The sequence below is a fragment of the Azolla caroliniana genome, unplaced genomic scaffold (assembly GCF_043228905.1).
Source record: "Azolla caroliniana isolate FFs.n. ecotype wild unplaced genomic scaffold, voAzoCaro1.0.p SCAF_5, whole genome shotgun sequence".
Classification (NCBI taxonomy): Eukaryota; Viridiplantae; Streptophyta; class Polypodiopsida; order Salviniales; family Salviniaceae; genus Azolla; species Azolla caroliniana.
The window spans coordinates 4,905,431-4,916,142 of NW_028230440.1; the positions used below are offsets into that span (position 1 = coordinate 4,905,431).

The window sequence follows — 10,712 nt, forward strand, 5'->3', positions numbered from 1 at the left end:
TTACAATAATGCCCCCGCGCATCCTCACCAAACAAAAACTAAACGAAAGAAAGCCAACCCAACGTGTAGGTGGCTAAACTATCGTCTCCTCTCCTTCCTTTGTCCGTGAGGACAGCATTACGCACACATTAAAGACCATTTGACTATACCCTACACCCCTCTTAGGACGAATTGTCCATGGAGCTGATTCATGACAGCTTGCTAAAACAACTTTTCCTCTTTTCAATTGTGTATTTGATGTGGTACTCCATTGACGTGATACCATTATCTCAATTACAATGCTCAACACCACATATATCGCAACAATCATTTTGTGATTGATATAAACCTAGGTTTGCACCTTCCTTAAAATAATGCTTAAAATAACAACAATAAGTAATATAGCCCATGGTAAAGCTCGTTAAGTCAAAAATCTAGCTAATATCAATGTTGTATGTGACAAAACAGAGTCTGAAGCAAAACATTGGTGCATGAGGAGAATAGAAAGATAACATGAGAAACAGGAAGTAAACATGGTTGAAACCCAAGGAGAGGAGAACTTTGAGAAACATGAAAGCAATCAAAGACAATTTACCAATTATAGCTACCAAGCTCATCTAAATGGGACTCCACAATTAATGAGCCAATATCAATGTGGATGTTTCTCAACATATGAGTTACATAGCAATTTGCAAGAAATCAATTCAAAATGTAAAAAATGGTACCAAGTTTTGTTTTTATTAAATAGTAACCAAAGTAAGCACCATAACTTTCAAAAGAAGTAAGTGTATGCATGAGTGAGTGTGTGTGTGTATGTGTGTTGATGCTACATTAAGTTTAAAAAGCTACAAAGAAGCCTTCTAGAGATCCTTCCAATTGTTCAAAGACCCAACGGTTGATAGATAATCTCTTGGATGATGAGAAACAAACCAAGCAATTCACAAGAAATTCAAGAGTTCATACATCTATTCAAAATCTCAACAATAGCATTAAGTTTTTATTTTTCATATACAATGGAGCTGTTAAGAGCAAAAAGTAACACTATTGAGGATTACAAGGAAATCGTAGAAACTTTTACAGATAGGGATTTCCATAAAAGTAAATGCCCAAGTAAGCCTCATAGTAAAATACCATGTGTCTAGATGTGTGCGTGAAAGTCTCATATACGTCCTAATTGTTCAAAGACCAAAAGATTGATGGGTAATCTTTTGAATGATAAACAAATAAATGAATTGGAATGATCGTTGAAGTAGGATGGTTAAATGCCATGTTGTTGCATTGAGAAAAGCAGTGTGCATCAAACGTATGAAAATCAAACCACCAAAAACATTTAGTACAACATGAATCCAATAACATTGCAAACCCATGAAATTCCTATTCTTAGATATTATAAAAGTTGCTTAGACCTCTACACATAGCAGCTCATATAATACTTAAACCTCTATGTGAATGTCATAGCTAGCTAGATGAAGATGTTATCAAACCAATATCATTTTGTGCAACACAAACACAATACTGAAGCAGACCTACAAAACCACCCCATCATTAGATATAATATAACTTAGTTGAACCCCTATGTGAATATCGTACTCCGCAAATCACTAATTTGATAGCTAAGGCCAATGTTGGCAAAGAAATAAGAGAAGAATATCATTTATGGAGCTTGTGGAACCATATACTATGGACATTGTCATGCCTACCATTGTTAATAATCGCAACTTTATATTGAAGAATTTCTTGAGAGGTGTCTACCTACCACTGTTACATGAATAGATAGATAGATGCTTTCCTGATTGTAATTATCACCAAAAATATTGGACAATTTCATGAAAACAATCCCTTCCATTCAACACCCAGTCTATTCACCTGCCATACATGATACACTCATGATTCACTTAAATAACTCATTTCACTTATTATGATTTTCAAATTGCTCATGTTTCCATTCCGATTGCATATATTTGAGTTTGTCAGCAGAGATCAAATCACATCTTGTTCAAGATGCAATTTCACATCTTTTAAAACGAGATTTACTTAGAATTAATCAAATGATTGGTGATTGATGAAATGAATGAAAAAAACTGCATGCATGCCATCAACCATGGTTTGACAAAGTTATGCCAAAAAGTAGACGTTGTCACTGGTAAACCAATTATGCACCACAGAACCATATATTTTCCTCTTACATTTGGCATACATAAAAGAAAACTGCAACATGATAAGTTCATTTCTCAATGGAGATATATAACATGGAAGTAAATGAAGGATATAAACAATATGGAACTAAATGAAGGAGATAATATGACACCAAATGAAGGAGATAAATAAAATGGAACCAATGTAAAAAATTATAATCAATGGATACAGGAATAGTTATGACGCAAAAACACTGAACACTAGTGTACAAAAAATGCTATTGAAATCACCACTAATGGTTTGAATTAAAACAATGAAGGGGGTTTTTATTTTGTTTTTAAAAGGGGTTCTGAATTGCTTTATTCCAAGGATTTACCTCTGTAAATCCTAAACTTTTAGTAAGGGTTTAGGGCTTTAAAAACAATGAAAGGTATATACATTGCGTTTTAGGGTAAAGCAATGGATTTTACCTGCTCTCAACTGATTCAATTTAGCAGAGTGAAAATGATTTACAGCATTTAGATATAGCCCTCTTAATTGAGTGGCAGTAATGCCTTAATAAAATTTTATAAATAATGTGAACCCATCATTGTGTGCAATCAAAGCTAAAAAGGTGGAATTGTACTCTTGTAGACTTTAATATAGAAGAAAATGGAAAATGTATGAAATTTCCTAAACTGTAAACTAGGTGCACATTAGTAAACACCACAATAGAAAGACAACAGAAATCAAGGGACACTAAACTACATATGAAGGAATCATAAATATCACATTATTTGGCCAAGCTCACAAAAGCAACACATTTACTTGATCAATGGACTTTCCATAAAGCCTTGTTGATCAACTAAATAACAATCTGTTAAGTTATTGCAAGAGCCTCATAATTAAGTAACAAAAGACAGTTTGCAGACTGTGATGTATGAAACACGTTTAAATTCCCTTGCATTAAACTCGTTTCTTTTCATTTATCAAAGAACTTTAAAGAATCTTAAGGACAAGCCAACGAGACTTCTAATCCCCTGAAGGAAAACATGACAATGCAACTAACACAAGAACAGTTCATTAAAAATATCTAAAACTACCTATACACAGTCAGAGTGAATTCCCTACCCTAAACAAACCAAAAAATGCAGTAGCTGAATACAACATACCCATATAGGACTCTGCTAAATGTATAATATTGAATATTACCCTAAACATATACAACATAACCAATCAGCCACAAGATTTCTTGTGTACACCATATGGAGACCATTGCATACAATGACTTTTGCATCAATGATAAGAAAACTTTCAACTACAAATGCTAATATAGAAATAATTTAAGCACTTTCTCAACCCCTCCACCCACCCTATCTTGGCTTTACCACCATATGTTATAGGCCACTCTCCAGAATGAGATACTTTAATCAGATATAAGTAAAAAACGTAGCCTGGTCAAGCTTTTTGAAACAAATGGGAGATTATCTAAAGGCAGAATACTGCCCCCAAAACGCAGTTTGGCTACAAAACTGGCAATAAACCATTCCTTGGCCTCTCATTTTTTCACTTGTTTTTTGGGGAAAGAGATCTGAATTCTGAATGGACCTTATCAATCAATTCATTTTGATAATGTATAAAAAAACTGGCAACAGAATATATATGATTGTCCAGGCATCTTATCTACAATGGCTATGGCAATGCATACTTCACGTATCCCCAGGATTCCGTGATATCTAGAAACACATGCTTGGCAGAGAGACAAAACCCAATCCCGAAGACTTAATAATATATCATTCACAGAAGACATACACAATAGCATATAGACCTCAAGAACACACACAAGTTACTGCAAACAGGTAGGACTTCAGAAGAAATCTAGACAAAGATGGACCATATTTGTCCAAAAATTGAATCGCATACTTGTACGATATGTGTAAGCCTAAGGTCTTTCTATGTTCATCCAATATATAATCCAATTGGTTTTCCCATGACTACTTCACCACAAATAGACCAGCCACAACTGTACCATGGACAGGACAAACTGGTACTCTGCCTGGCAACTTAACTGCCAACTCATTTGTTGGGAACATGATGATGTATTGCTGAGAAACCAAACTCGACCACATGACGACAACGGCAGAGGACCAGATGGGATACCATCCACACACTGAGACCTTGACTGACTGCAAACCGAAAACAGTGTTAACATAGACATAGGACCATCCTCAAAATGCAAGGGAAGGAAGTAACATAGGAAAATACTCGGCGTGGTACTGAAAAATCCCAACGAAGCTAAAAAGAAATTAATTTATGTTTCTATGTACCAACGTTCCTACTGTATACAGTTTACTAGCCTAACATATAGAACACGCGCAATTTATTGGATAAACTAAATTTACGTACCTAATCAGATGGTGGGGTAGACATTGGAGATTCTTTTCCATCCGATGGTTTGTCAGCTCCACAGCTTCTACGATTACACTTCAATCGGAAAGGATAATTCATATTTCCACACTTGTCACAAGTCCAGCTACCATCTGGAGGTGTAGTTTCTGAAAAATGGTTAAGTTAAGCAGACTATATATATGTATGTACATATGCAGACATTTTCTGGCTACTAATTAGGATTCCACATTCTTTTAGAATAAAAGCAGGAAATTTCGAGTTTAGGGTTTAGGAAATTTTCTAGCTCATTCAAGATATACGCCCCACAGTAAATGTGATTTAACACATACACCCCTTTCTACATTTATCAAGTGTTGGCAAATATCACAACAAGATACTAGTATAATATTACCAGACAATTATCTAAAAATTTCCTTTCCTAGGCATATGTTCAAATATAACTTTCATATTCATGCTGAAACTGTTCAATAAGAAAGAGCGCTGTTTCCAGATAAAAAGAAAGAGATTGACAAGATGAATTAGTCAGATTGGTGGTAAAAACAAAGAAGCAAATAAACCTTCATAAAGATATTGGTAAGAGTTTTTGTGCAAATGGTGACATGTTACTAGTACAATATTACCAGACAATTATCTACAAATTTCGAAGATGCATCTTCAGATATGACTTTCACATGCATGCTAAAGTGTTCAATAAGGATGGTTATTTCAAGATTTAAATAACCGAGATTGACAAGATGAATAAGTCATGTACGAGGCAAAAATAACAAGCAAAGTGAGTAAAACTTCCAGATTAATACCTGATGTGGAAGGCTTCCCTTGAAACTGAGGAGCCTGGCATATTTATAATAAGAATCACGGTAAGACTTTTGTCTTCTGCAGTGCCAAAAACAAATTTTTGAATATAGTCTCTACTTACAGGTGCATCAGGTTTAGGAGTACTGCATTTCTTCATGTTGCAAACTGTCCGAAAAGAGTAATTAGTGTTGCCACATTTTGGGCACGTCCAATCCCCATCCGATTTTGCATCTTGACCTACACAACTTCAAAGTTAATAGTATAAAAGGAAAATTAGCTTTTAATTTTGTTAACCCGAAACTACCTCCTCTTCTTTTGCGAGAGCCATTCTCCTCTCGATACATTGCAGATCCCAAACCAGGAAGCTGTCAACACCCATGAAACTCAATAAATGGAAAACCTATCACATGTTTACAACACCATTGGTACGGATCTCTAAGACTCTGTAATCGACTATCTCTTTCTTCAAGAAAACCATGTTTACTGTGATGTATACATGTTGACATGTATGATGCATTGTGGCTTCCTGGGATGAATGAAATGTGTCTATTATAAAAGAATATGATAGTATCAGATCTTTCGAAAGCAGAGTCAATCAATGGAGTCTGATATCCCTTATTATATCATGATCCATATTAGTATATCCATCAAGTCCAGGGTGAGATAACAATATCTTTGAGCCCCTCTGATGATGGTCCAGTGATAGGAACCAATACCGAAAATTTCTATTACCATTTTTCAAATAGAAAAAAAAGAACCAGAGAAAAACATTAAGAAAAATGCAGAAAAAAAAAAAACTTTTACAGTTTGGTCAACAAATATCATTTTATCATTTCTAAGCTAGAAAAAACATTTCACAGTTTCTAGCTTAGCAAAAAAAATGTTTCATGCAACTATGATAAGAGAGATAGAAGCAAGAATAGAATACCATTGGCCCTCGTGGGATTCCTAAGCTCATACCATAACCTCCATCCAACATTGATCCTGAACTATATCCTAAACCAGATGACATACCATACCCAACACCTGCCATAGAAAATACTGGAATTAGGAATTATACTGGGTAGCTTAGCTTCACCCATGAGAGAACATGGATGGGGGTATATGCTGAAATTTATTACCATATACAGGAATTAGAAATAAATTACAGTATTTTCCTTACCTCCACCCATGAGAGCACTTGGAGGGGGCGCGTATGATGATTGCATGGGTATCGTATTGTAAGACGAAGGCATATTCAAAGAGCTAGTGTATTCATATGGTAAGCCAGCTGCTGAAGGAATACCCATAGGAACTCCATAGTTAGGTGTCAAACCCATTTGCATTGATGGTGGGCCACCTGTGCCGCTACCCATGTAAAGTGGGGCTGGCATCTGCTCATGAACTTGAGAATACATTGGTGTTGCTCTCTGGAAAATGCAACCGTACATCATATACAAACTCTCATGAAATTGCTTTGAGTTAGGGAATCTATAACTACACAATGTTTTACCTGTGGAGGAGCATATGCTGGTTTCGAAGCTCCACATTTCCTTAGATTGCATGTAGTCCTGAAGGAGAAGTTTATATTCCCACATTTTGGGCACGTCCAGTCTCCATCACCTTGTAGAGCTAGTATAATAAAGAATTCCAAAACCTATAAAACTAGTTTTTGATGGAAAATTGGAACCTGAAATAATCTAGTATCTACATTCCACCTACCATCTCCTCGAGCACGTTTTTGACCTCCAGGTCCCTTGTAATCCATCTGTAAGAAATCTCACTCTGAGTCTCACACTCTCGCATGCCCTCTCTTTCTCAGAATCCTTCCCCCCCTCCCTCCCCCCCCCTTCTCTCCCCTACACTTTGAAAGGATAAATAAGATCTTCAGACTCTAGAATATCAAAGAAATCCAAATCACCAAATTCCTCAACCCTCAAAGGCTTCCTTTGAATACTTTCCTGACCCAGTACCCAACCATAAACATAGACATTCATTCGCTTCCATACCCGTTCTCAAACAACAAAGCACAATCCAAGCTATCTTCATTATTGGAATCCATAGCAGCTATTGGTTCTAAATTAGATGAATTCAAGATTTCCACAAAGCTCTTTGAATCACCAGCACACTCTTTGACAATCTCCTCATGATTTAGTGTACCCTCGTTGATGTTATCAACAGGACTCTCCACAATTCTCGCTGGCATTCTCCATTCCATAATTTTCCAAATGGTCACTATAATAAGAATATCTGTAGAACCCAGATCATTAACTGTCCCATCATCCTAACTCCATGTGGTCACCAGTAAATATCTTCATCTGGTTTAAAACTTCCTTACTTCCATCATTTTATGCATACAGCTCTTCTTCCCATACTTCTGCAAACAACACAGAATCAAAAATATCCCAACCACCAACATGATAAAACCAACCATATATTGATGTTGAGATCGCCAGTTACATCGAGTAAAATCTTAGGGCCACTTCACCACTCTCTCTAAAATCTTCCACCTCCATCCTTCTTCGATAAAGCTCTTCTTCTTAAATAGCTTCCAAATTTTCATTTCTGAAAACAAAAGTAAGCAGAAAGATCCCAACCACCAACAGCATAAAAACAGCCCTATATTGAATTTCAAAATCACCACTGCGAAGGAAAAACCTACAGCAACTTCACTCCACCCTCTCTAAGCTTAAACGTTCCAATCTTTTAATGCATAAATATCTTCTTCCCACATACATCAAAAGGCACAAAAAGACAAAGCTATACCACTTCCACCCAAGACTTTACACAGATAAAGATGCTTAAAAAAAATTATATACATTCATAAAATTGCAGACCAAATGGGACCGGTACTGTTCACTGTGCATTAGTTGAATAGAATGCACTCGAAGTTCTTCAAAACTGTTGTTTAATATTTGTAATGTTGTTCATAAATCAAGAGATATATATGCACACCAACACGAAACGAAAATGTACAATTTTCATCTCTGTAGTGCCGAGCCACTAAAAAAATTATTAAACCATCATGCATAGAGCAAAAACAACTCCGCTGTTTCTACTTGAGTCATCAATATCCAAGAATAGTAACTGAGTTCTATAACATCTTAAGATGCACACAAGTTTCACATTGCTTCATTGTGAGTTACAAGGAAGATTTGATGTGCCCTGAGGTAAATTGATGGGTTAGACCATATGATATAGAATAAACAGCTTGAGACAGATGTAAACCACTTATACCATGAGGTAAGACGAAAGTAAGTTGGAGCATAGAACAGGGATTCTCTAAAGAACATTTATGTGTAAGAGTATTATAGAAACCAAACAAGTTTTCCCTTTACTCACTATCTTTATAGGTCGATGCGTCACTAGATAGTAAGTGTTTTAAGTAAAGAATCAGTAGATCATAGATGAATCGGGAAAAGTGTGACTGTTTCCACATGAGAATCAGCAAAGCTAACTACTTTTAATTGGAGTTTATGTGCAAACAGAATGCAGGAAATAAATGTGAAATTTAAGTCGTGATGCTTAATATGATTTATTAGAAACTAGGTTGGATAGTCTTTAGGTGTTGGAAGCAAACATGATAGCTTATAATAAAAATTGACAAAATCAAAAAACCCAAAACTGTATACTCAGAATTTAATCCCAAACTAAAATATTGATGGTCATTAGAAGCACTAACCCTCCAGGGAGTCTAAAGATATTATTTTTAATAGAGTGAGCAATCTTAGATTTTTAAATATCTTAAGATACTACATGGAATACATGATGATGCCTTCTTCAACAGAAATTTAATGCCAAATTTCTCATTTGATCTGGATAATAGCATCAGTGCATATTTTTGAGGATCTAAAGTGAATAGTTTTGATATCAACATCAGCCAGGAAAAAATGTAGAATATGAGCTTGGTTGTACTGCAAGCATATTTAAGATATTTAAGCACTAGACACATACTATTTTTCCTGTCAGACCATAAGGCGCACATACTACTGAGATATGTTTAGCTCATATAAAATCAGCAAATTATCCTCACGTGGAAATGAGGAGATGGTTTATATTCTTCCACCGGTTTTTTTGGATCCCGAATCATGTTAATACATTCTCTATGAATATAGCATATCAAGCTGAAGTTTACCCCTTGAAAGTTTATAGTAGAGAATAAAAATCAAATATTCTTAGTGTTACTCCATATAGAGATCAGGAGACATAGAGAGTCTTTTGAGGGAGCTGTCCATACTTGATTACCCCATGGTGGAAATTTCCAGAGAGCAAAAATTTCAGATCCAGGGTCAAGCACCAAACCAAATAGTGGCGTGTTGAGGTTTGTCATTACATTCACACCGTTTTGTTTTAGAAAGCTATGGAAGTACAATTTTGTGGTTACCCCCATAGACATAATTATATAGAAAGTTGTAACTTTTCTCAGATCTCATAAGCCATTATGGTCTTTTAGAGATGTCAATGCTTACATTTCTGAAGTTGTAATCTTTTTCAGGTCTCATAATTCATTATGATCTTTTAGAGACGTTAATACGTATCTTTTCTTCCATGTGTCTTTCTAACATCATATATTTTCATCTCCTCTCAGCCACAAAACCTATAATTATACATGAATCCATAAAAAATGTCAAAATACGATATGGACGGCATGGTTTCATAGTGTATTAACCTCGACTTCGTAGTGTATTTTCCAGTTAAGGCCCATCAAATATGTAAGATCCAAACTACTGTAGTTTTATTCCAGATTTTCGCACACGGAACAGATCAAGTAAACTCTACAAATATGTTTCCACTCATTAAAGAGCAAGTAAATCCTAAAGCTTCTAGCAAATGTTGAGTCGACCTTAAACAATTCTACACGGTATTATTCGAATTAACCCTATAAAGCTTTCTACACGGTAAGGCCACTTACACATACACAACAAAGATCACGTAAACCCCTGAGAAAAAAATACAGAGGTTTCAATAAACCAAGAAGACCGTGTGAAAAAAAAGGGAGTGGAGGGGGTTTGGGTTGAAAGGAAACTTACAGGATATGAGAGAGAAAGTGATGAGCGATCCCTGTGAGACGTTGCTAGGGTTTAGAAGGAAAGCAGCAATGTCTGTCTGCAGGGTAAAGAAAATCAGAGTGTGTGTGTGTGTGTGTGTGTGTGTGTGTGTGTGTGTGTGTGTGCTTGTGCGTTTACACTGAGGCCTAGAGTTTACAACAAACTTTCATTCTCCCGTGGGGGGAGGAGACTATTAGTGGGGTGGGGGTTGGTAACTAGAAATGGTCGCTCGGCTCCCATGGACCGACCGACCCATGCACGCGCCTAGTAGGCTAGTTAGCAACTCGTAGTTGTCACTCACTCGACACCTATGCTAGAGTTTACAACAAACTTTCATTCTCCGGGGGGGAGACTATTAGTGGGGTGGGGGTTGGTAACTAGAAATGG

At 36.1% G+C, this 10,712-nt stretch overlaps 1 protein-coding gene and 1 long non-coding RNA gene across 6 annotated transcripts; one reads left to right on the plus strand and one right to left on the minus strand.

The window, feature by feature from the left end:
• The first annotated feature begins 2,831 nt into the window (after window positions 1-2,831).
• Window positions 2,832-3,170, plus strand: LOC147863820 (uncharacterized). Its single transcript, XR_015529786.1, has 2 exons — window positions 2,832-2,973; window positions 3,014-3,170. It is a non-coding gene; the product is annotated as an uncharacterized LOC147863820 (long non-coding RNA).
• A 696-nt stretch (window positions 3,171-3,866) lies between these two features.
• On the minus strand, window positions 3,867-10,444 carry LOC147863821 (ranBP2-type zinc finger protein At1g67325-like). 5 transcript variants are annotated; one of them, XM_087319490.1, is made up of 10 exons: window positions 10,339-10,444; window positions 7,000-7,045; window positions 6,791-6,909; window positions 6,461-6,707; window positions 6,227-6,324; window positions 5,603-5,663; window positions 5,420-5,535; window positions 5,301-5,334; window positions 4,501-4,649; window positions 3,867-4,280 (listed from the first exon to the last, which is right to left on the minus strand). In XM_087319490.1, the coding sequence occupies exons 2-9, from the start codon at window positions 7,043-7,045 to the stop codon at window positions 4,501-4,503; spliced, it is 870 nt and encodes a 289-aa protein (XP_087175616.1). In that variant the 5' UTR covers window positions 10,339-10,444; the 3' UTR covers window positions 3,867-4,280. The 5 variants fall into 5 exon arrangements, with proteins under 5 accessions (XP_087175616.1, XP_087175620.1, XP_087175615.1 ...); XM_087319494.1 differs by having other exon boundaries at window positions 4,501-4,634; window positions 7,000-7,050; window positions 10,344-10,425; XM_087319489.1 differs by having other exon boundaries at window positions 7,000-7,050; window positions 10,344-10,424.
• Window positions 10,445-10,712: the final 268 nt, after the last annotated feature.

Excerpts from the sequence above, each read along its gene's own strand:
- LOC147863821 (XM_087319490.1), bottom strand. The coding sequence starts at position 7,045 with ATGGATTACAAGGGACCTGGAGGTCAAAAACGTGCTCGAGGAGATG. Across the intron at positions 6,910-6,999 it reads AAAACGTGCTCGAGGAGATG|CTCTACAAGGTGATGGAGAC; the intron begins GTAGGTGGAATG and ends TTATTATACTAG. Across the intron at positions 6,708-6,790 it reads CAGCATATGCTCCTCCACAG|AGAGCAACACCAATGTATTC; the intron begins GTAAAACATTGT and ends TGCATTTTCCAG.